General features: G+C 38.4%; 1 protein-coding gene across 15 annotated transcripts in view; it reads left to right on the top strand.

Annotated features, from left to right (window-relative positions):
- The window catches only part of RBMS3 (RNA binding motif single stranded interacting protein 3), a 703,891-nt gene that overhangs the window by 436,294 nt on the left and 240,717 nt on the right, over positions 1-26,880 (top strand). For all 15 annotated transcript variants that reach the window (XM_086850705.1, XM_086850694.1, XM_086850656.1 and 12 more), the window contains one exon: positions 8,257-8,348. In XM_086850705.1, the coding sequence (XP_086706831.1) occupies positions 8,257-8,348 (92 nt within the window). The remainder of the gene's footprint in view (positions 1-8,256; positions 8,349-26,880) is intronic.

Here is a 26,880-nt window from a genome sequence, read left to right as displayed (position 1 = left end):
AAATAGAGTTAATCTTCATTCTGGATTTTGACAGTGAATCAATGGGACTTGCAGAGATATTTGGTTCAGAAGTTAAAGATGGAGAAGTGTGTTTATCCCTTGTTTTTCTGCCACTGTAAGATTTACAATACGTTTTTTTCTTCATTCAGTCCATATTTAGTAACTTGAGCAATGCATTTTCCATCATTGGTTTTGTGTGATTTATCCAAGTTCACGCTGTTAGCAAATACCAGGAAATATTTTTCAATTTCCCTCTCAGTTTATTTCCACCAAGATTTTCATTCTTTGACAGGTCCTCACAAAGTCTTAGGTCTCTCTGTGCTGGTGATGAGCTGCAATTAGGGTTACCCATAAGTATTCACTCACGTGTAGGATTACTATTCATGCCCCAAACATTTGTCATATTGTTAGGGACAAACAAATGATGTTCTGCCATTTGCAAAATCTGGATTTTTATGGCTGTGTTCATGCTCTTTATCGAATATTCTTCAGTTTGCCAGTTTTTAGGGTTCTGAATTGCCAGGAATGCAGTGTAAATTGAGAGAGAGTACTCAACTGTACTGTTTTCTTAAAATGTATATTTGCTAAATTCATAACTTCCTATGCCTCTCCCCCTTACTGTTGTTATTGCAACCATCTTTCATAAAGAGCTTTTGTCAGTTTTGAGATCTGCTTCTGTTCCTTCAGAGACTAAGGTTTTGGAAGCATGAAGTTCCAGAAAAATAGACATGAATATGCATATACATATAGTTACTTACTTTTTGTATAAGTACTTCTTTCCCACATAGCAAAATTTTGTAGGTGTCTTTGTACTGTTTCCTTTACTTATCTGAGATTGAGAAAAATAATTTAGAAGCAGTTTAAAATATATTAAAAGATCATCATGAGTTCCATACTTCAGTTTTGCATAAAAATATTATTATTAATTACTCAATGCAGTTAATAATAATCTGTATTCATATATGCTCTGCTTAAATCAAAGTAACTGAATGTTCAAATTAGGAATGTGTTTGCAAAGAGATCTCTAAAAATTCTGTTAGTTAGTGCTGATTTTCACCAGATCTCTTGTTATAAAGGGGATTCAAATAATGCAAGAGGCAAAAGAAATCACTGTAGAGACATAATCAAAGTGACAGTTTTGTGCTGTATTTCCATATCAAGCTAAAGCAAACAAAAAAAAAATCAGCTATATATGCATACTTAACAATGTAGGTGCATCCCTGGGGAGTGATCTGAAATGAAGGGACAATCTTTTCTTTCTTGCATTTAAGAGTCTCCACTTCCAATTATTTTTCTAACTATATATTAGCTGTTTTAATTAAAAGGTGATGATTCACCACTTTCTAGCCACTGAGAACATTTTTATAAAGTAGAGATCTAAAAATAGTAATGATGTAGACTATTTTACTATTACTCTGAGCATTTGGAGCTGTAGGAATATTTTAGCACAATTTGAACAATGAAAGAAAAAGCTGGTTTTGGTAATTTTGTGTTCAAGGGTGATTCAACCTCTTTGCTTGCTAACTCTAATTTTCCAAGGCTTATAAAACTTTAATTTGATTCTTTATCTGAGCATAAAACAATGTCTGAAAATTGCATAGTAAATTACTAGATAATCACTTTTTTTGCAGACTACCTGATTGTCAGAACGAATGCTGCCTTTTCAGAGACACTCTAAATAAGTGCTGGGCAAAAGTGAATTTTACAATGCAAATTAACTTAGTTTTTTGTGAAATGTTTTCTTCTAAGTGTGAAGGAGAAGCATCTCTTTAATTATTATATATTTGCTTAGCTGTGTATTTATACTAGTGTTTGTGTCAAAACTTCATGCTTGTGTCTTTAAGTGTCTGCATGTATATGTGCAGATATGTGGAGGGAATATCACAAAGTTAAAATAAGGTATTTGTGATAAATATATTCTATTTCATGGTTTCTTAATTCATCCAGTAATTTTGACTGCTGTCTCTTCCCTAGACTGTGCCTCTCCATCACATTTCCTTTTGGGAGTGGTTTTTAATTTCCAGTTTCTAAGTAACATTAGCAGAAACATGGATGAAAAAAGCAAGGACTCTCTTAAAATTACTTTATCCTCTTTTTGTCCAAACAACCTCTACACCCCTTGAAGACTCAACCTGTATGACATGCTCAGTCTTCTCTGTTTTGGATTTCGGATCTGATATATTGAATTCCAGATGGTCAGAAGCAAGGACTGGGAACTTTTTTACATTAAAAGAAGCATTGTGTGCTGGTGGAAAGAACAGTTCCAAATGGTCTGGTACATCAGACCTAGGAAAAAAGTTTAGGTGTAATGGAATTGTAATTACACATAACCAAATCTGCGTTCATCTTTTAGAAGTTTCTCCACTATTATGTAATATTATGCAAAATGTACATGTATTATGCTGCCAAAAGGAGTGATTGTGACCAAGTCAAGCTCTCCAAGGTGGGAAAATGTCAGAGCTGGAGTTCCTGCTTTGCCACAGCTTCCCTTAAACACCCACGTCAACACCTAGAGGGCTTGGCAGGAGCGGGGGTTGCCTGGGACAGTCGGCCTTTTCCATCTGTCAGGAAGGAAACAAAGTTATTAACTTACAGAAACCAAGCATTAACTCTTTTGATGAAGTGAGTTTGTTGGCATCAGTAAAACCAGAAGAGTTCCTCAGTATGTGTGAGCTCCACATCAGTGTATTTAGGTGCTTTCAAGATCAGTGACCCAGGAGCACGGGCTGAATTAGTGCCCAGACTCCATGCCGGTCTCCTGGCTGGATGGGTCGGGTCTCCTGGCTGTTGTCTGTGTTTGTGTGAATGTGTGGGAGGCAGAAAACAGAGAGTACTGGTTGACTTGAATTCAAGTGATTTAAAACAGAACCTGGTCAGAGGTCAGATGTGGAGTTTGGCCTTGTGTCAGGGTCAGGCTCAGAGCTCACCATCCCCGACTTACCTTCCCTCGTTTGTCATGGCTTCTCCTTTCTCAGCCCCCTGCCAGAGGTGCCTGTCTTTGCAGAGCTCCAGCTCAGCAGTGTGCCAGGGCGCTCCACTCCTCACTTCCAGGAAACCACACTTCTTCTGCTCTTTGGTGGTTTTTTTTTCATTTTATTTTGTCCCGGGGTGATCAGGTGGCTGCCGAGCTGTGGTTTAGCTGCACGTTGCCCTTTCAAACCCAGAGGTAAAGTGTAAAGACCCATGTGTGCCAGTAGAAGCTCACCTTTCCTCTGTGCCACCATCCAGCGCTTCACAAGAATTATGGCAACCTCAAGTGGCGGTCCCTTAAATTATTTGGCATTACCCCTAAGTACTCCATCCATCAGGGCAATTCAGAGTTTGATGTCTAAGACCTCTACACACCTGCAATTACTTAAATCCATAAAATTGCACCCATAGGTATTTGCAGGCAGAAAAAACGTTGGCATAAAATTAGAGGCCATTTCCTAAAACCTGTGCCGAAATTTTGATGATATTCTATATGAGGGGTTGTTATTTTGAAATGGATTTGTGGAAAGCAATTGAAAATCTCCAGGCATCCCATCTGTGTTTAAAGTAACAACAATAACAAAACTTTAAATTAGCATAGGAGATTTAAGACATTTCAGGAAAACATTGATTAAATCTGCCAATGAAATGAACGTGTTTGGCGAGTGACCTAATTAGTGTATACTTGGTTCTTTTTCACTGCACTGCTTACCACTAATTGCTTGTTCTGCTGGTCTTCTCCTGACAAGTAAGAAAAAACAAGGATGAGGGATTTGTTGAGGAAATAGTGACATTCAGTTTTAATTCATTTGTACGTGCTGCCAAGCTTAATTATGGAACAGAGAAACTGAGACCGGGAGGCCCCCAGCCATTTAGGTTATAGGAGATGGAGAGGTTTAGTGTCTGCCAGTGTATTTGGGTAGCACTTATTGCAACTAGCTATAAACTTGAGTTTGCTGATGCTTAGCTGTTTTCTTTCCCCCACAGGTAAAAAAAAAAATAAATAAAAAAATACTGGTTTTATTTTTAAAATTTAATTATTTAGCCGTAGTGGCATTAGGCCAATACAAAATTACAGGCATTGTATTTCTTAAAGGAAAGGTTTAACAATTGTTCTGGATAGTCTTGTCTTGGGTTTCTTTGTGTGTGTGCTTGCATGTAGGAACTTGTAATATGCAAAAATCCTACCTACAAAAAACCCCCTCAGGATCTTGGAGGACTTGTAGCATTGGAGTACCAAAGTCACCCTCAGTGTAAGCACACTTGAGGTGAAGGGCTCCTGTTAGGATAAGTTCAATTCCCATCTCTCAAAGCAGCAGGGAATCACCAGCTTTCCTTATTTGTGTTTGGAGTTCTTAAAGGAAAATGTCAGGATGCTTCAGGAAAAAAGGGGAAATAGTTTTGGTTTTGGTTTCCTGTGGTGGTGATGGATTCTTGTAAGCACAGTCTGAAGGTCCTGGTTTAGAATCTGAGTTTATTTTTCATGATGTTCTGCATAAAAAGTGGGGGAAAAAAAAAATATATATATATAATCCATTGACCAGAATGTTTACAAGGCAGTGAACATACAATAAAAATGCAGGGGAAAGAAAAGACAAAAAAGCTGTGGAATTTGAGTCTAGCAGAGAGACAGTCTGATGGGGCTTGCACTTATTTTTAAAGGAGGAAAAAGAAATGTAGATGTTTTCTTAGAGCAGTGTCTGATTGGCAGACCCTGATTTGAATTTCATCCCAGGAGATGATTCCAACCATTTTCCTACCTTTTCCCAGGAGGAGCCAGGGAGCAGAGCAGGGATAGATGCTGGAGCAGCCAAACCCAGCCACAGTTCACCTGCCAGGGGCAGCAGCAGCAGCCCAGTTCTGCTGGCGGGGAGCACAACCCACTTCAGCCACAGCCTGGACAAGAGGGAAGGACAGGGAGTTTGAATCTCAGCACAGGGAGTTTGAGGCTTCATTTACACTTTGGAGAACACTGGAGAGGATGATCCAAGACCCAGTTTTAGCTTTTGTGGGGGCTAAACTTCATCCACCCAGATAAGTAAATAAAAAAAACCCAAAAAAAAACCACCAACAAAAAAACACAAAAACCCAAAACCCAAACAGAAAATCCAACACTATATAGTTAGTACCCGAGACACAAAAAATGAAGTGAGATTATAAACAAATGAAATATGTTAGCGTAGGTCACTAACACAGGCTATAAACATCTACGTGGAAGAACGGAAACTGTACAAAAAGGCAACATGCCTGGTTTTCTGTTCTATAGCATTGCAGGGTTCTTGTAAGGATACTTGAATGCTGAAACAGCCTGGGAACTTGGCTTCCCTTGCAGCAGATTGATGTTCTTTGGACGGGTTTTCAGCCATGGAGTGATTTTGTCCTGATGTTCTGTGTGTGGTGGAGAGATGTGTCAGGAGGGGGGAGGGCTAGAAAAAGATACTTGGAATGGAAATGAGCTTGAGGGAAGGAAAAAGAACAGCTTTGCAGCCAGACTGGGAGTAGTAATACTAGAATGCATAATGGGCAGCTAAAGATGTGAGTTTTTTTGTATCAAGACTGCACTGGATCTCTGATATTGTCATATAGCCTCTTGTGCCCACTGAAAGAATGCTTAGAAGATATTAATGGATTTAGATATTATGGACTGATGTTATTCTTCAATAATTTATTATGCTAGAAATACCTGATATCTATGATACAATACTGGAATATTCTTACACAGTCTGGTTTTTATTCACAAGCAAAACTAACTTAGATGTGAATAATTACTTTGCAATCTAGATAGTCATATTAAAAATAATTTATTTTCTATTCCTTCATACATGAAGCCTGCACTGTACACTGGTGCTAAATATAAAAATCTAACTCCATTATCTGTTTTTAATGACAATGTTAAAATTACTTTTTTTGCACTTTTACCTCCTAATTGTTGGGCATGGAAATGGTGAGAAATTAAAACCAATTTAGTTCCCTGAGAAGACCACCTCACAGTTGTAAAAATTAATTTTCTTAGTGTTTGATTCAAGCCATCCCATCACTTCCCAAGACATTTCAGATTTCCCATTTGACAGCTCTGGCTTCTTGTCAGGATCCCTCATATAGGAAAATGGAAGTTGCATCTAATTGCATCTCCTTCCTCCTCCCAGAAGTTTCTCTCCCAGAGGGCAAAGGCATTGGAGAAATCCAGGGAGGACTCTTGCTCTCTTGTAGCATATTTTTTAGTTCAAAACAGCATCAGCTTTACTGCTGCTCTGCATTGAGACGAGTGCTTGGATAGCACTGCAAAGGAAAATGAGATGTAGGACAAGCTGATTTAAAAATGGCTTGCAGTAAAAAGGGAAAATCAAATGAGAGAATCAGAGAAGGTCAAACACTCCTCATATCCCCGAGTTGATCAAACTCTAGTGTTTATTAGATTTGTTTTCACAGTGCTCCTCAATCTGTCAGTGTCTTTATCACAGTGTCCCTCAATCTGTAGTAATGCCCTATAAAAAATTCTCCCCAGTCCTCCCCACAACAAAAAACCCTCCACCAAACAAACCAAAATAGAAAACTGAGCAGAGAAAGGTTCAGATTTTGACTTTGCTACAGAATAGTGCTTTTCACATCCTTAAGTTAGCTCCTTAATAACTTTGTCCGTTTCTTTTTTCTTTTGATTTTCTTAAAACTTTGTGAATGAGATTTAAGCCAAGAAACAAAAACATCCACACACACACAATTCTTTCATGATTGGACTAACCCCTGCATTGAGCAATGTATGCATACCAAAATAATAATAGAGATGTTTGTAATTTGGGGGACAAGGTGATCTCAAGCAGACACTTTTATACCTAGATTTGATGCAGAGGATGGCAATGAAGTCCCCCAGGAGTAGGAAGAAAGGCTGAGAAAAGAAATACAAATGGATACAGCAGGAAATGATATCTGTGGTTGCCTCCTGTAGGATGTGTATTGACCTAGTAAATGGAGATGTCTGCAAAGAAGCTATAAATATGCTTGTGCTAATATTATTAAAGCTTTCAGGCGGTTCAGTTTCATCCATATGGCTTTCCAGGGAGATGCCAAAGATGTGGCCCCTGGCCACAGCTTGTCTGAGCAGCACATGCCTACCTGCACTGTAATTGCTTAATAAGATGTAGGGGTTTTCCCTGGATGGATTGTGAAATATATGCAGCTGCTTAAATAGGTGCTTGGTGAGATTTTTAGATCTTCCTAATTCAGTTGAAATCTTTATGAGCAAGATATTTGAATGCTGTTGAAGATCAGAGAGAGCTCAGTGCTTTAAAAGTTGTGAAGTCTATTCCTTGCCCTCTTCCCCCTCCTTTATGTCTTTAGGAAAATAAAAATGCTTTCAGAGTTGTTGCTATCCAGTAGGGCTTTAACAGCGCTGGGCTCGCTTGAACGTACCAGTGTTGCTGGCTAAAGGAACAAAAATATGGAGAGGGAGGAAGAGAAGATAGGAAGTGACTGGCTGATTAATATACTAAACTAATGCAAATACTGGGAGCAAGAAAGCCACTTAAAAGCAGATGATTATCCCTTGCCAATCCCTGAGATCTAACTCTAAGCTGTTGTTCAGATGATATCCCAAAGCAATTCCTGGCAGAGATCCGTCCCTTGTTCCGGCAGAGAGCAGTGGGATGAAAGGGATGTGGTTTAACCAAAGCTGAGACTTTGCTATCTCACCATCGTCTAGAGATATCTGGCAGTTGCCTGTAGAGCCCACTTTGGGATTTCTTCCTGAATTGGTCCCACCTGCTGGAAGGCTGCTCTTCTTGCTCCTGCACACATGGCCCCAGCCTGCCACAGAGACTTGTTGCCCTCTTCTGAAGCTTAATCCTTGTGTGGGTTTAAGGGACAGGAGAAGGGGTGTTTTCTCATGAAACCAGCCATTGCAAGCTGTGGCCTTGTATCCCAGGAAGGTCCATAATGTTACCTCCTCTTATGGAAGAGATGGGGCAGGACTCCAGAGCACTGGAGTCCCATGAACATGTGTGCCCTTCTGCTGCCAGGGACTTTCAATCTGTTAGGACAAAAACTTGCCTGCACTCCCCTTCTGCTGTATGTCTTCTGGCACTTTGAAGCTTCAGGTCACTGCAATCCCTTAAACCCCATTAGATTCAGGAGAAAAGACATGACAAATAGAGATGTGGTGGCAGAGATACTGATTATGAGACAGTGTGAGAGAATGGAAAGATTTGCCTTCTTTTTGAAAATGAAATCTTTATCTGTGCTCATACATATGGATAATACTGAAAATCTGTATTTATCTGTTTTATTTTTCAGGTTATGGTTTTGTAGATTTTGACAGTCCTGCAGCTGCACAGAAAGCAGTAGCATCTCTCAAAGCAAATGGCGTGCAGGCGCAGATGGCAAAGGTAAGAAGAGCTATGTCGTTGCAGGGTTATTTCAGCTGTTGGGTTAAATTTCCAAGCATTTGTTTTGCTCCTGTTTTTAAGGTTTTGGATTTCTTATTCCAAAGATTCTTTCATCCTTCGGCCCCAGCGCCTTGCTCATCCCATGGTTTGTCTGTGTTCTTGAGAGCTGTGTCTCATGTAATGGGCTCTGCTCTGACTCTCTCTGCTCCTCTGTCTGGAGAGGGCTGTAAGACAGAGCAGAGAAGTCTAAGAGCATTGGAAATGCTTTTTGCTAAGTACTGGGGGAAAGAGTTGTCTTTTCTCCACCTTGAAGTTGTCTTCATTTGGTTCCTTTGCTTTGGAAAAGTTACTCTTTTCTGATGTGGCTGGTGGGCTTCTCTGAAGGAGTGATTGACCGAGTGTAAGGAACATCTAGCTGATCTGCCTAGGTTTGGCTTCTCCTGCTTGTTGAGTTTGTTGGTTTTTTTTTATTTTGAGGACATAAATGGAAGTGTAGAAGGTTGCTGAAGGAATAGTTGCTAAAGGTTGTTTGGGAGTGAGTGGCATCTGTTCCCAGAGGCTGCAGGAGCCATAGCAAGTGCAGCAAGCTCAATCACTCTGATCTTGGAATTGTCCTTCGTCCCCAGGCAAAGGGGCTGTGGTGAGACAGGGGTTATAGTAAGGACCATCGTGTGGTCCAGCTGTTGCCTTTCTGAAGGTGGAATAATGTGTCTTTGGGCTCTAGACTATGTCAGCCAGCAAAAATAGCTGTTGCTTTGTACTTTAAAAATGCCTTGCCTGAGAATCACGAAAAGCATTTAATATTGCCTGATTTAGTCTGCGTAGAAATGACGTTGTCCTAGAATCTAAAACAGCGAAAGCAAACAGGTAATTACAAAAAAAGAGGGAAATCAACTAATAAACAACTGTCAGATTTGAAGATTTATACTTAAAGGAATGTTGGTGGTTTAAACCTTAGTTTTTCAATGATGTCTGAGTAAAAACATAGTTTTGTTTTCTTTTTGTGTTTTTTTTTTAATTATTATTTATTTTATGGAGAAAATTAATTGCTGGTAAATGAGGTTTTTTTGTCTTCTACTGTATTACACACACTGTGCCTGATAGAAACTGGATGTCATTGATGTATTTCTGTTTAACAGCGCCCCACAATGCAAGCTAGGCTGTTTTATTGGCTCTTAGTTTTTATTGACACATGGTGATAGAAAATATTTGCTTCAAATGGGTAAAAGATGGCAAGGTGAAGAATGTGAACTTCTACTAAGGGCTGTGCTATTTTATGTCTCAGATATACAGTATCTCCTTGTTAAAATATAGGCAATTTGATGCATTAGTCAAGCTGTGGAAAAGAAACCGAAGACAGGAGATATGTTTTGTCCTAATGATTGATATCAAACAGCCATTTCTAGAAAGGAGTAAATCTATATAAATCTGTAAAAAAATCTCAATCCATATAAAACTGTACAGTTACAGATTTAAAATTATAGATTTAAAGATAGGATTGAAAGATAAATCTATGCTTGGGGTTGTCAAGATCCAGAACAATGAACAGCTGCAGTATTTATATTAGTGGAAACATCAGAAAAGACCGTGACTGAAAAAAATTGTCATTTGGATTGTCCAATATTTAGGGACTTAAAGCAAAGCCTGATGTTTTCAGAGTGGGAAGGGCTGCACCAACCCATGGTTGGTTTGTTTTCTGGGGAACCTGTGGCAGGAATAGTTTTTTGCCCTGAGATTTTGAGGCAACTGGTGTGTTTACACATTTGTTTGCATAAGACTGACTGTATTTTTATTATTTAGCCATGGTGCCTGGAATCTCAGATAGACTCTTTTTAGTGTGTTTGATAGCTCAAGATAAATATACAACTGACTTTTCTTATCTCTGAAAAAAATCTAAGTATTTAGAAAAACGGGGTTTCAAAGGAAATTGAGATGACTCCATACAAAGTACCTCACATTGCTGAGAAGGCAGGAGCCTGGGAAAGCAAATACATTTGGAGAAACATGTTAGTTCTTGCACATGTTGGAAGCCAGGTTGCATAACAGGACTGAAAGACAGCACTACCTGCCAGTGTCTGAATTAACAGTGAGGGCTCAGAAGAGTTTTGAGTAAAGGGGTAAAACAATAATTTAACCTGCATTTCTGGAAGTTTATCCAGAGCAGTTTTATTTCAGGAGCTGCTTTAATTAGTGGTGAATGGTGGCTCTCAAATGAAATCAAAATAAAAAGAGTTAAGTCTGAAGAAATTCCCGAAACCTTTTGTGTGCCATGCTTTCATGGTATCGGTGTCCTCTCTCTTTCACTCTGCACTGCAAAGCAGCAAAACTGCCCTGTGCAGAGGCCAGAGAGGAGACAGACTGTAACCTGTGTTCAGCAAATGCCAAAAATCTCAGTCCAGCTGTGGATGCTTTTGAGTAAAGGTGAAAGAGGCATTGGCAAACTTTTTCTATGTGCTGGCCTTCTTCAGTAAAGTAGGGAAAGTATGCTGAAGTGTCGGTATTGTCTGTGATGTTTTCCTGGAGAGAACTCTTGGTCGGAAAGAGCGGTTCTTTCTCAGTTTTAACACAATATAATTTTTCTCACAGAAGTCCAGGAATCTTCTTTGAAAAACAAAAAGCAGAACTGAACCCCCGCCCATGTTGGCTAGCAGAAGTATCTTGTGGATACTTGAGTAAAATATACTCATTTTATCGATGTTAAAATACAGCCGCCTCCATCTTTTTTTATAGCATTTGGACACCATTTTGACTGATTTTGTTTCAGAGTGCTGCCTCTGGAAGAAGGTTAAACTTTAGTGGATTGATGCTCCAAGTCCCATCAGTACTGGAAAACTTATTCTGTTGAGGCTAATATACCCCATAAACCCACAAAGGGAAAAAAAACCTAACTGTTGAACATGTCTGAATTTCTCTTTTTTTTTTGGGTTTGAAGCAGGTGGGTGAGGATTCAGCTGAGGGAGAGGAACAGCATTAGTATGGCTGCAGAAGTAGTGGTGGCAGCTGAGAAGATGAGGTCTCATGTGGCCCTCTTGATGGGACAGGGTCCCACACAAGGACCCACATAACCTCTTGCACTCACACGTTATCACCTGGCTTCTCTAGCATTTCTCTCTCAGAGCTACATGAATCAGGAGTTCTGATCACTACTGCTGTCCTACGTTCATCTAAGTTGTCCATCTTTTTCAAAAGTGCTGATTAAGCATTTCATTTATTGAGAAGAATTAATGCTATGGAGCTGCTGAGGGATATTTTTCTAGCTGGTCTGGCTTATTTTGCTGTGTGCATCTTTGGACATGCAGATACCTTTGTGTGTGTGTAGTGCCTACTTGTTCAGGCTCGTAGAGTCCAGGTGTTTTTTTAGGTTTGTCCTCCTACTAAAAATTGTATGACTGAAATTCCTCTGAATAATCTCACAGGAATTATTGATTTGGTTGTCTCTTTATGCTAGGGACTACAGAAACATGACAATAAAAACCCATTTCTTATGTGCATGATTTATATATCAGTTTAGTTTTTTTTCCAGATGCTCCTTTCCTGCATTTCCTAGAAAAATATTTATAGACAGAGTTTGGAAAATTAAGAAGGAGAATCTCAGTAATATGGGAGTTGGCTCAGACAAATAGACAAGAAAACCTAGTACACATGAAAAATGTATAAGTGTTCTAATAAAATCTGTAGCCACATCTATTCTTGGGATTTGCAATAGTCCTTCACCCAGAATTACACATTCATGAGGACACTTCTTAATCTACTTTATATGTAAGTTTTAATGATGCCAAGGAGACTAAATCACCTGAAAAATCAATTGTGGCCTGCTGTCTAAATAAATTTGATCATCTGAGCTTGTGTCAGCCTGCAGTTGAACTGTGCAATAAGTTTATCCCTTTTCAGGCATTTGGAGTCCTCTCTACCCTTTTTTTATTTCCAGTTCTAGTCTGCTGTAAGATTGCATAATGTGGAAGTTCAGGAGAAGGTAGGTTCTTGCAGAGTGTCTAATATCTTCTTTAGTACTAGCAGCCCATCAAGAGTGTTGAAACAAATGCATTCACAAAGGAAGTGTTTTTAGATCTGCTTTTATAAGGATTAAAAATGTGTTTGATGTTGTGTATCTTCTCTGGATTTTCCTTTTGTATGTATAGTACTTTTAGCCACCCTCAAGACCTGTGTGAAAAATGCGGATATTGAAAGAATATTTAATTAGCGCTGGCAGTTGTCTAAGTGCAAGGAATCATTTCTTGACTACTCTGCTGCAGTAATTGCCATCCAGAGAGTACATGGCAGGAATTGGTTCTGAAAATGGGCTGTGCCAGTAGGCTCTGATGTGTTTTCCTCCACAAGGGAAATGCAGAGAGTGATTTTGCTTCTCGTGTGATATTTTTCTCATCTTTCCATCATGCAGACGCTTAAATACAGGGAGTAATCACCATCTAGGTGAAAGATAAAAGGGAGCTGTTTTCCACAGAACAGAGCCAAGCACAAGAGCTTCTAAAGAGGAACAGAGAGCTGGTTGCTGTATAGTTAAATAGACAGATTTTCTCCAAGGACCAAGGAAAAGGAAATCCCACAGAAGAATCTTATTGATTTTCCAGACTTTAGTGTAGGCTTTAAGCGTGCTCTGGTATGAGTCAGCTGACCAAATAAATTCATTCTGTCTGCTTATTTTTCAGCTTAATTTTCTCTTAATTGTAAATCGCTTCCATTTCTTTCTCTGTCAGACACCAATATTCTAAAGGGCTGATCCTTAAAATGGAAAACCTCTGGTGAAAACCCTTCTTTCCAATATTTTTTTTTAACTTAGATTTTTAATGAAAAGTATTGCTTGTTTTTGCAGTTTAAAAATTCATGAAAATAATAAGAATGCTGTCGCTACAAAATATGAAATATGGTCTATACACATGATATACACTGGTTTCCTAACTCATGATTGAAATGTCTGCAAATTTTAGCTAACAAAACTTCAGAATACCGGTTGGTTGATTTTTTTGGTTAACAGCCCTGCTGACTGAGCTAACCTTCCTTTTGAAACCAAGGTGGGACTCTAGGAGTTTTAGAGCTCAATATTGAAATTGCCAGGGTTTGTTTTATTCCTGTGCTTTAATTATCAGATACCCCATCCCCAGCGAACTGTTCTATGAAATGTAGTGTTTTTATTGGTAATTTATAAAACACTGTTTTCATTTGTTGCTAGAGCAGGAGGAGGTGCCTCTGAAACCTCGCCGTGCTCAGCAGTGTAGGAGAAGCTGAGAACATGGCTGTGCTGGCCACCTTCCACGTTGTTTCTGAATGAATTGCACAGCCAGGCGTAGGCTGCTGCTGCTGCAACAGTTGTCAGAGACGTTTGGCACAGCTCTTGTGTGCGTGTGGAGCTCTCTCCAGTGAGCTCTCCTCTTATCTTCCTAAAATGTGCACCCACTCTCCCTGTGCTTTTGCACAGAGCATACTGGCTGAGCAATACTGACCTGAGTTGATAACAGTCCAGGGTTCAATGACAGTGAAAAGTTATAGCTGGAAAGAAACAAGAGGTAGTTCAGTTTAGATTTGGAAATTACATGTGCAAGTGTCCCTCTCCTTTGATTTCTTTTACCAAGTCAACCATGCCAAAAGTTTCCTGCAGAAGCACTAAGTGGAAGTTCCAAGTTTCATGTACGGCTGCTTATCAAAGAAAGTTATGCTGTCCCCATCCTCTCTTGCCTGCTTACCTCCATTTTTCATAAACTATCTCTTAGTCTTGGAATGGGGAATCATGGTTTTACAGATGGAGCTGGCCTTCTAAGCTCAGGTTTTGTAAATATAGGATATTTTCCCATTTCTTAAAGGATAATAATTGGCAAAGCAAAAGCATTAATAAGATCCAAAATTATTTGTTTGTATTAGGTTTTATTGAAAAATTTCTTAGGAAGATATGCCTTTCAAAACCTGGATATTTTTTGTTGTTGTTTGTATGTTTTGTTTTTGTTTGTTTGTTTTTTCCAGAAGAAACACTGTCTAAATTCAGGATTCAAATCACAGATGTGCTAGCAAAGGGCTAACTTTAAATTTCAGAAAATCTGTAGTAGCAGACAACAGTGTCCTGTGAGTGTCCTAGACAATCAAGACTAAAGCAATGAGCGGCTTTGCAGAAACAATGACAGATTGGGACAATAGCAAAGATACATGATATTAAGGGAAGGACTTCCTAGTCTTATTCAGCCTTGAAAATTTCATGCTTCTACCTGAGAACGGTATGGTAGCCAATGTGAAATGATCTTAGGATCCTTTTCTGCTTCTAGATGCGCATTCACAGGCCAATACAGAATGCATTAGCTTGAACCATTCTTGAAAGAACATCAAGTTTTCCTGGGGGACTAAAATCCAGCAGTCCTTTCACACATGCATGTGTTGCTCCTAAAAAAACATGTAGATCAGCATGAAGGAGAGTTTGAACCACACCTGCCAAATTTATAAACAAAATTTTCTTTGGGGGTTTTCAGAAGTGCTTAACTTGACATATTCTAGTCTCTGAAAGGGCATGGAACTTTACTGTTGGCTAATTGAGACGAATTAGGTCAGTACTATGTTCCTTTGTTCCCAAAAAATTGTAGCTCAGCATCTTTCTTAACCGCTAAGTTAGCTTAGAAAGTCTTACAGCACACACAATAATGTTTATTCTCTAGCTATCACCTCAGACAGACCTGGCCCTGGTATTTTCCTTCCCTTTTCAAGTGCTGCTTTAGTTTCTAGATTTACTTTTTCTTTTTTTTTTTCATACTGTAACTTCATCTAACATTAAAACATTCCTCTACCTTTGAAAATTAAAATACAAACAATCAGTAAATATACCCACCTTCATGCTATTAATGCCTTGCACCACAGAACAGATGCTGAAAGTGAAAAATATAGCCAACTTTTAGGCTGAGGAATAGTGGAATTACTGGGTTCTTTTCGGGTTATGAACTTCAGCCAAACAAGAGTTGGCCTTTTTTCATAAATACACATTGTTCTTGACTTTCCTCTGACTTGGAACACATTTGAATTGGTAATAATACAGCTGAAATCCACAGAGCTTTGGCAATCTAAGCTGGGGAGAAGAATGGGGCTCCCTATCTTTAGCACTCACATAGCTATACATCTTGGAAGCTCTTACACACTCTTTGCAAACCCTTTATGTTTGCAGAACAGGAAATCTGAGTCCTGCAAATGAGTTAAACACTGGAGTCAGATTAATTCTTTCTTGCCTCCATACTCAGGAAACTCCAAACGCCCCACGGAGGAGTTATCCGACCACAACTATGCAGCTTGGGAATCTGGAGCTCAGACTGAGCAAAACTATGTTCTAAATTCAGTAAGCACAGCTTTTCTCACCAGGAAAAACCCAGAACACTCTGAAATTATCATAAAACTGTGGTTTTAGAAAATATTACTGTGTTAGAAAATGGACACAGCCTTTCTTTCAGTGACATATCATTTAATTATGTTCTTCTGTAGATCAGCCTGAGGACAATGCTTTCGTAAGGTGAGAAACAAAAATTCTTTGTATCGAGCATGATAATTCCTATGACCACCAGCAGGAGGATATGTTGCATGCTTTTTTGGGGGGTACCACTTTGTACTGAGACACAGCTTCTACAAAGCAATGCAATTTGTGTGAAAACCGGGCCACTTTCTGATTATTTGGTTTGATTTGGAAAGCAGGTGTGCAAACTTCAGTAGCGTTTCTTCTGAGTTGATGTGAGTGCCTACATAACAGCTCATCAGCCTGGAAATACACAGGTGCACACTCTACCAGTAAACACAAATCTACCAGTAATATGCATAGATATTCCCTGTGCACCTATGCAGCCCCCTCTGAATAGCTAGATGTTACTGTATTAGTGAATACTCTGCTTGTTATTTCTTTATTAATGACTGTCTCCCATTCAGCCGACATGTCTGAGTGGTTTGGCTGTAATCTAAATAAATTTTGGATTAGATGCAGTTTTGTTTACTAATGAATGATAATTTTTGTCACTATAAAAGGAAACTCTATTTTTCCTTTGTATAAAAATATGAAATTAGGCTGTGCTCAAGCTACATGCGACATACTGAGTCGTAATGGCTGTTCACTGAATTTTTTAGTCCTTTCCCTTTACATATTTGTGCTCAGAAAAAGGGTGATAAGGATGACATGAACAGTTGAATTCTATTTGTAGTCATGATAAATTAGCTTTGATGTGATCAAAATAAATGCAAGAGATATAAGAATGTAAAACTGGCCATATCTGACCAGAATAAAGTTTCTTCTGATATCAGATTCTCTTTCTCATAATGCAGTATAGAACATGCCAGAGAGCACGTGCCACAAGAACCAGACAAGCATCTGAGGATACTTCCCCAGAGTAGTCTCTTAGCCTCTAGCAATTTGCAGTTTGGGATTTCTTCAGCTTGTATTGAATAGTCATTCGTAGAACTGCTTCCCCATCCCCAAATAAACAATTTATGCTGCCTGTTTTGCATTTAAAATTTTGGCAGCCATAGCATTATAGCATCCAGCCATAAGATATTCTTCAGTTTAATTTCATGTTTTTCAAAGATCCATCTCCTTTGCTTGCTCTAGACCTGCAATGCTGATTTCATTAATTGTTTGCTAATTCTTGTATCTGAAGAGACAGAAGGCTCTTGTTCCCTATCAATCTTTTTCATGGCACTTATGATTTTATAAAATGCAATCATAACTTCCTTTAATCCCTGTTCTGTTCCCAGTTTTAAGAAAGATGTGCCAGGATGTGCGTGCATCAATAAGGATGTGGTTCTTAGAAGCAAGGAGCAGTTGCTAAGTAATGAACATGAAGCACGTTAAAGTGGCTTTGTAATACGAGAGCAGAGCTGACAGGAAGCTTAGAGGGTCATTTTATATCAATATGCTGGACATGAGGCAAGTATTGCTAATGCTGTGTAGTGCTGCAGCCTGGGAAATGGGAAAATGGACACATAGAGGAAGGGTACCTTTGGCTGGTGTCAGGTACTTTGTAAGGCAGTCCTCATTTTGCATGAGGATAAATGCACATATTTGATTAAACCTAGGAAGATCAATTTTTTAAATAAGAGCTGTCAGCTTTAGAAAACTGTACCCCAGAAATAATTGAAGTGTTAAAAAAAAGGTAACAGAGCTATTCCTTTAAAGCAGCAAGTGAAGTACAACCTCAGGTACGAGGACATGTGTTCAGTGTGTCAAAAGGAAATATACCCTACTCTCCCCATCTGTGTATAAATAAGGCTTTATAAATGCCTGCCTTAAAGTCTGGGATTGTTTGGTCACAGCTTTCCTAAAATGTTAGATCAAATTAGAGTCTGCCATATTGATGAACAATACCTGGAACTCATGCCACCAATGGATCGATATCTGGTGAATTCTGTCAGCAGGCTTGTTTATGCCGGGGGCTACTGAAGCACCCTTTTGAATTTTTTCTTGCACCCGCTGCTTAGGCATGACGTGACCAGCAATGCTGCAGCACATGACTTCATATCTAAAGGAAAGGACTGCAGCAGATGTCGTGCTGTGCAATGAGTCCTTACTTAGGAGAGATTTATATTCATATTCTGCTTTCTCTAGAGCTCATGGAAGATAATTACCCTGTTATTAGTCATAGTTCAAAATGGTGGACACGTAGAAGAACCCAAGGGCCCTAAATGGCCAGATCCTCTACTGTGTGGGCAGATGGAGTCTTTCTGTGATTCCTAAAAGTATGTACTGAGTATATCTGGGAAGTTTACACCTACCAAAGACTCCCCTTATGCTGCGTTAATGGAGGTGCAATGGTTATTTCCTCTACTGTGCCTCACACCTTTGTCCTCTCAAACACCACAGAGAACAATGAATCGATGAAAGCATCTGTAAAGACATTTTTGTAGTTGGAAAAATTGGACCTCCCCTATATGAACACAGTTAGAATATGGATATGGTATTTGATAGGAGGTATATTTTTCCCTTGTTAAAATGGATACAGCTTTGTTTATCTGGGTGCCAGTAAGTAACAAAGCGGGTTTTGTTCAATGACTACCATTTGTCAGTCATCTTCTATCCTGATATTCTTACCATGATTCAAAAAGGAAAAGAAATAGTGAAAAATGTTCATTTCTAGTCAAAAACTTTGGAGTAGGGATTATGGCTTGGTGCTAGAGAGCTTGGCTTTGAATTCCTCAGAACAAGTGAACATACCTGTCTAGTAATTGAGACTGAAGTCTGTGTCTCAGATGTCACTTCTTCATGCGATTGAATCAATTTTGGTCTTTAAATTCACTTGGTAGACAGGTAAAGAAAGATGGGGACACCTTGAAGAAAGGCTTCCCCATCTTCAAAGGTATCTTTGGCACTTCACTACCCCACTTAGTTGATAGATGATACTGTTCTAGCACAGTATCACAGTTTTGCCTCTCTGTGTATGGACATATGCATATTACTCTGTGCATGCCTAATTGATAAGTATTCAAGAAACTATATTTATATCACACATAGATAATAATTTAGAAATATTCTTGATAAAATTTTATAATATAATGAGATTCTCATGAGTAGTGAAAAATATTACAGTGGTATTTTCATAAAATGTGCTGTTGGAGTATGACTATTTGCTAATATATTTCTAAGCCCTGAGAATAAAATAGCATGTGTTGTGGGTTTTTTTTTAGGAATGTGCTGTAGAAATAGGAAGAAAATTGGAGGTAAATTAAATCTTGGTAATAATCAGCCAGTATTTTTCCATCTGTCAGCAAATCCTGGCAAAAAAGTCCAAAACAACAACAAAATTGTAAACTCTGAGATGAGATTTAGTGATTTACTGTCTGCTTTAACTGTGCCTATGGCTTGCAGTACAGCTATGCAGCCTCAGGGTTTCCCAGATATTTCCATAACTTATTTGTCCATTTTGCATAAAAGGTTATGATCCCACCATTTATCTAAACATTTTCCTAGTCACCTACTCCAATTATAGCTTGTTATGGAAAGCCAGGACTATCATTTATATGTCTGTGTTGCTTTATTATAGGGATGCAGCATAAAGCAGCATGTGGAGTCAGTGAAGTGAGGGTTTTCGCAGTGTCTTAGCTTCCAAAAAATCTTTTCCCTTGCTTAAAAACTGTTCATCAGTGGAAGGTCACTACTCCTAATAGCATGACCTAATTCACTTCCTGTCTTCCCACTGCACAGCACATTTCACATGGTAAAACCATGGGTTTGGTAAAGGAGCCAGAACTGATCCAAACCAGGTTGAAGTCTGGCTATAATGGGGTCTTAGTGGTCTCGCTGCTTTGCCCTCTCTCCTGGGGCTGCTGAGCCTAGAGTAATGGAAATGCTTCTCTTTCAGAATGAAATTTAATTAGCTGAAATACATAATGGCTCTCTTTTGTATGATCAATCTTCTGAGTCTGCTTGAACTCAGGCTTTCCATGTTAAAAAGGAGTGTTGGATGCAGCTTCTGCTTTGCTTTGCTTTGCTTGAAGTTCAAGTAAATAGCTTCATCTTGCATGAATACGTTGTTGCATGCTATTTACTTCTCTTGAGTATATAAGTAATTTCCAGATTGGCTTACAGGGGTACCTTGAAGAGGCTCAACATTTTGTGTCAGCGAGCAATTAGATTAGTTACAGGGGCACCTCTCTGCACTCCTCTAAGTGACTATTGTGCTGGTTCCCTTTGATCCCAAGACATCTGGGAAGCCTGGTGCAGACTTATCTAAAGGACATGGTCTGAAAAAGTAGCAACTTAGGCACTTTCCTCCTGGGAGCATCATCTAGTGCTTTATCCTTTATCCTGGGTTTTACTAAAGGTTTCTCCATTTCTTTGTTGAGAGGTCCTTTGAATGAGCAGTAGCTGAGACCTGAAACACTTTATCCTGTGATGGAATCCTCTCACAAAACACAGCACTCTCATTCAGCTGGTCTCAACAGTCCATAGTTCAGATCAGGCATTAAATAATAGCTGTACATACTGTTTATTGCCTATTTGCTGGTATTTCTTTGATAACCCATTGTGTTGGTCTTTGATGTAATATTTTAGAAGTTTTAAATAGTGGCATTTGACTTCAGAAATGTTTTTCCTTCTGTAATGTCCCCCTTTATTCCCGTGTAAGTGGAGTCCTTTCGCTTTAGTCTTTTCCACTCTAGTCAATTCACACAAAGCATTGGGAAAGCAGAATGATACCACATTTGCATCCTCCATTTTGCTATTGTGAATATAACACATTCTTTTTAGGGTGTTCCTACACACTTATCACAATCCTGTTGCAGTTTTGGATCTGAGCTGGGTGGATGTTGCAATAGGCAAAGTCTCTCTTTTAGGATATTCACAGTTCTTCTTGTGATATTCCACTGACTGATAGTGTTTTTCTATACCTTTTCTATTTACAATCTATCTTTCTTAAATCTGGTTGAGTGAAGCTGTATGCTTTTTTTCAGAGAGTCTGCAGTGCTGTAATATGTATATTTTACTGACTTTTAGTTAGCTGATGAGCGTTGTAGAGTTTGCATTAGAGATTCTTATTTTTAGCAGGGGTATGAACTACATTATTTTGCACATTCTATTGTTAAATTTCATTTGCTTAATTAAATCTATGAATGCCTTACCAGGTCTAGATTCAAATGCAGATGTTATATTTTATAAGAGCAACTTTTAAAATTATGCCACAAGTGTGTGCAAATGTTCACAGCTAAAGATCTGTTCTTCAGCTTGTCTATTGAGTACATCAACTGGTTGGCTGTTTAACACCATAAATGTGACACCTCAAGTATCTTGAGTTGTGCTAGGAGAGGCTTGGTGTCCCAGAGCTTAATTTCCAGCCATGTATAATTTCAAAAATATAGTAAGCCAAACAGGAGATATAGAAAGTAAGTTATATTTATGTGTTTCTAAACTTTAAATGCTTTCTGAAAAGCTGCATTTCAGAAAGAAAAGTGGACGTGAGAAAATAGCAATAGGGGATAGATATTAAATCTTGGAAATTTTGCCCCATGGGAACATTTGCTTCAATTATGATAAAATCTCACATTTTAAGAAATGAGAATTAGGTTCCATGAAGTTGGCAGGTTTTTATTACCTTTCAGATTGCCTTTATTTATTTATTTATTTATTTATTTATTTATTTTAAATAAAGCAGCCACCACAAATTCTCTATTATCTATGCAGATACTTCACTGCTAAAAGGTTTAAGATGAAGATAGAATGATGAGAATTATAGGCCTAACTTAGAGAGCTATAAGAAACAAATGAGTATTTTACTAGTTCTCCTATCATGTTTTTGGTTGTTTGTGTTGTGGTATTTTTGGACAGAATTACTGTTCACATAAATATTATGCAGAGGAAAACCTTGAGATGTGCAAAATGTTTGCTAAGAGAATGATCTACTCTGTTCAAATTGGTACTCTTGAGAGATGCACTCTTGAGATATATGTCTCTAATATTTGTTTTAGACAACTGTGAAATTCTTGCCGTCCCAATATAAATATCCAGATGACAGATGCATGAACAAATATTTTTCAGGGAATCAAGTTTGGTTGTTTTAAGGCAGAACTTGATTTTTGTGAGTAGGAGCTCAAATCTGAAAGTTTAGATGACTCAGATGACCCTTAGCCTTATTGTACTGCCACTTCTAATCATGTTTAAAAACAAGATTGTTCAGAGTCACGTAGCAGTCATTCGTGTTCTGAAGTTAGTTGGTTTAAAATATAGATCTATATTTTGGACCCAAAGTTAACACATATATTCAGCTGGCAATAATGAGTATAAAGTCTTTTGTTAGAAAAATTTCCTGGATTGTTTCAAGATTTTGACAGTCTGGGTCCCTAGCTAATACTCCATCAATGTAAAATACTTTGCTGTGTCATCTCTGCTCATTATTTTATCTTGCAGCAGAAATGGAATATACCGAAGGGTTTTGTTCAACAAATGGTCTCTGTTGATCTTTTAATTCCATGCACACTTTTCTTTGTTTTTGTTTTAGGAAAAAAATAATTCAAGGTAGTATTTATTTGGCAAAAAAAACTCTAATATTTGATATTTTTCTTCTTGTTCATCAATAATGTAACTGCCCTTCTTTAGCATATTAGTAAGAACAAAAACAACCAAAAACATTTTTCTTAGAAAACAAGCAACAAACTTTGGTTTTCATCCTTAGTGATGTGGTGCAAGATTTTATTCTGGAAGAATTTAGGCATGGGGGTCAGGTTTGCCTTTAAAACTCAAGTCCCAAATAGAGGAAAATATCCAGATTAAATGACTCCACAAAACTCTTGTGTCTCTCAGTGTGGGCCCTCCGTGCCTGCTGTGGATAGTTTGAAGCCTGAAGGCAAAGCTTAGATAACAGAATTTTTCCCAGAGTTCAGCTTGGCCCATCAAGCTGAAACCAAAATCTAAGCATCTGGCCTTCTGGGCAGCTCTTTCTTTATCAGCCACAGTCAGTGATGTGCACTTTGACCTGCTGAATCCATGAACCATCTCCTTCCTCGCAAATTTGAAAGGAAGTGCAACTAAGGCATGTTGGGAATTAAATCATAGGTGAGGTTCCAGCAGCTTCTTCAAAACCCCTTCCAAAAGAGGACCACAACTGATTTTTTATAAGCAGTGTACATTAAGGCAAATATTTTAGCTGTTTTAAGACAGCTTAGAATTTTCACAACCAGTACTAACAAAGTAAAAAGCCACAATTAATGTGCTTGCTTAAAATTATAAGTCAATAGCTTCTCACATTATGCAGAACATAAGAAAGAAGCCTTTGTATCTGGAGCTTTCCATCCAGTGCCCTGTTACACCATTGCAATTTGCTCTGTTATACCAATACAGTTTGATATGTCCTGTGTTTGTTAAGATGAAACTGTAGCACCAAAAGTGTCATTAACTTCTGCTGTTCACTGTATGTATAGAGATTTTATTTCTAGATGCCAAATGACAGATTGGATCAAGGTCCAACTGTGTAAACTCATAAGTTTCTGACACATAAACAAATTACATCATAGTAATATATTGCTGATTTATCCTTCCTTCACTGAAGGATAAACTAACCTGAAATTGTTAGGTGTATTTTCAGAGAAAAATATTCATGTGGACGGATTCTGAAAAGTGATTGATTTGTAATAACGTGTTTTTTGGACCAGAGTCCTGCAATATGCACCAGTCTGTGATGAGTAGGTCATGAACCTGGCTGAATTCCATGAATTAGTAAATAAGTAATTACTAAATATGTGGTTTCAGTTAAAGGCAATGCACTTATTTAACAAATGTGAGTTTTTTATTTATTGCCTTCTTCTAATCCCATTCAACGCTCAATACCTGAGCACCAACACTCTGCGTAGCTCTGTAGATTTTACAAATTAAAATCCAGTGCTTGAAGTGAATAAAATACTTACCATAGGAGAAACTATCAGGATGCCTTGGGCAGAAGTTGATTTCAGGCATTATCTCCCGTTTCTGCTGGCGTGCATGTGCATGCCTGCCTGCCTCACATGTGCATTCAGGGAGAGAGATGCGATGAAAAGGTCAGATGCAGGCTATGGATACGATCTCTGTTCATCTTGCTGTGCTGATGAAGTTTTGTTGATTGAATGTAAATATGCCTTAACTCTTCCACAGCATGTGCATCAAAGAGAACATTATTAGAGCTAAGACAGGCATTTGTTGGTACAATGAAAGTAATACTGTCCATGCAATAGTGTTTAGAGGTGGCGTACAGCAACATCCGGATATATTTGCATCGAAATGAGATGAGCGTTTCTTTTCATTCGGCTTTGATTTACCTTGATCGCTACAGGTTTTTATTCCTTCTGGGATTTGGGGAACTGTATTCCCATTATGCACTCATCTTCCCTTCACATACTGTCTGCCACCTTCAGTCAGTGCTGCCAGATCAGGGTATATATAATAAAGATCTTTTACATCAGATCTGGTTACCATGCTGTCAGGCCAGTTACTGGAGTCTGGGACTCAGGAGGAGCAATGAGTGATGAGTACAGCATTTATTTAAGTACTGCTTTTTTTTTTTTTTTTTTCCCTTGTTTTTATGTTTAGTATTGACTGTATCTGAACCTACTTCAGCATTATTAATGTTTCTGCGACTAATTGGATGATAATGTATGGTTCCAAATTTTTTGTTTTAAAATTGTTTTAAAATTATTGATTTTCCTTTTGTTTTCTTTTTGCCTCTGAAGAGCCTCAGTAGTCCATTAATCAGCATCCTAAAGATATATGTCAGACTTCCTCACTCAGTGAGTTTGTAGATTGCTTTTGGATGTTTCAGATATGTCAAGATGCTCTATTTGTTCTATGTGTCACTTAGTGTGGGTTAGTTTAGCAAAAGCATTTCTTGGCCTAGCTATTCTCTTCATTGCACCAAGTTGCATTTTAAATCAGTCATAGTAAATCAATTTAAATCTTGGTATAGTGCTGATGTGTCTTATAGGGTAGCCAGAGCTATGGCACTTAAGGATAATAATGTAAAAAAATTCACTTGGTAAGTAAAATTTGTAAATCAACATACATGGGTGAGAGTCTTGTGTTGCATATTATGAGCTTTTGCTTTTAATTAATGCAAGATTTCAAATCCTCCTTTGCACAATACAGTCATTCACTGAAGTGAATATTCTACAAACTCTGGGAAGATTTCAGAACAATTTTAGCATTGAATAAGGGGAAACTATAATTTGTTGGTTGTTTTTGTTTGGATTGCAGTACCTTTCAGGGAGCACTGGACTCTTACCAAAGACAGAGGAAGGCCCATCCTATGCCCCAAGGATTGTGTGATTAAAAAAGGCAAAGGCAATTTCACAAGGTAGTGACACAGTAGCCTGTGTACTCATCTAATGAGAGAATTATCCCCTCATTAACAAGACTTATCCTTATGGTCTTCACTTTTTCTGTCCCATTTCTCAGTGCAGTGAGGGACTTCTGGTTTCTTACCTATTTACCCAGGGTTTGTATGTTCATGTCTTATGATGTTAAGTAGATTTCCCTCCAGTGGAGCATCTCCAACATTTCCCTTTTCATTCCCACTCCAAGTCACTAGGGCAGTCCTGTCCTTCTGACATACTTAATGGGGTTTGTCAAGTCCTTGGTGTAACCATGTTTTATTTCCATGAGTAATGAGCTACTGTGATAGGGCATCTTGTCCTGCCCTAAACGAGACATGCCAAGCCAAACATGAAATGGAATGCCAAATGCTATGTCCTATATGTTTGTCAAGTGTGTGATCTATTTTTTAGAGACCCAACTCAGTACACTGAAATATTTTACTACTTGTGAACTTTAGCTTCTGTTAATATGATTGAAGCAAGTGGAAATGGAAATTGTCAGGGCAATTTAACAAAGTGAGTCTGTAAAACTCATTACATCCCAGGTAGTAAAATCACTTTAGAAGGCACATTCTTCAAACTTGAGCTTTATTCAGTAAACTGCATTGGTGCCTGACCTTTTAAGAGCTTTCCCTTGCTTGGGAGGGAGGAGGGGGAAAGGCCCTGTTGTTCAGAGCTACCTATCTTAAATTACAAACAGCAGCCAGACTTGACTCTGTGCTTTAGATCACACAGGATGACAAAGTGTGCAACTGCTCCAAACAGACAGTTAAATGGCCAGCTATTTAGATGAGTTTGATGTGTATTTCATGTAATTGTATACTCCATAAAGCAGTAAAAAACCAATGTTGTGTGCTGGCTGTATTTTAGCACAAAGTAAATCTAAGTACCAATCTCATGTTTGTAATTCAACCTAATCTTATCAAGACCTGATGCTTTAAAGAAGCTGCAGATTGATACTACGCAGTGGGTGTGTGAGAGTTAAAGAGGCTTTGGAGAAAATAATTTCTGTTAAGTCCATATCTAATTTGCATAGCAAGATAAATTAGCTTTTAGAGAACTCTCTATGACCATAGCTGGGTTTCTCCTGCACTGCAGTGTAAACATGCCCCTAAGTATGCTTCTCTCTGCACTGTCTCCATGTATGTCTCCAAATAGATGACAGGCTTTTCCTGCCAAAGCTATGAATGAGCTGTCAATCCACCTTAGATAACAAATGTAGGCTCTATTTTTTTCAATTTTTTAAAAAAATACTTTATTCTTCCAATCATGTGCCACAAATTTTGATTAGTGCCATACATAAAAAACAAATGTGTCATGGGCTGTGTCTCTACCAGTTCATTATTTTCATTTTCCAGCATCTAAACAATTATGAGCTGTAGAGATTGCATTTTCTTGGAGCCATCCTTTGCCAGGCTCATGAGCTCAAGTCAGGTTGCTCATTAGTGAGCCCACACAGAGTTTAGTCCAGTAACCTTTAAAGTAAATGGAAAGCCTCCCACATATTTATTGGGTGTCACATAGACGTTTAGTGCACATTGTGGCATAAAAAGATTTTGTCTAATTACATAAGGAGGCTTTTGCCTTATCTGTGTAGTTTGTGAAGTTATGGGGAGTCTGTTCAACCCAATTATAGAAAACTTTGAAAAGAGAAAGTGTTATCCTTCTTTGCAATTTTCATGTTTTTTCACATACTTGGGGTTTTTTTTTGCCACTGGTGCTATGCATTTTTTTCCCCTCCTGG

This window comes from Cyanistes caeruleus, chromosome 1, assembly GCF_971803275.1.
Source record: "Cyanistes caeruleus chromosome 1, bCyaCae1.hap1.1, whole genome shotgun sequence".
Taxonomy (NCBI): Eukaryota; Metazoa; Chordata; class Aves; order Passeriformes; family Paridae; genus Cyanistes; species Cyanistes caeruleus.
This window is presented reverse-complemented; position numbering and strand designations above follow the sequence as displayed.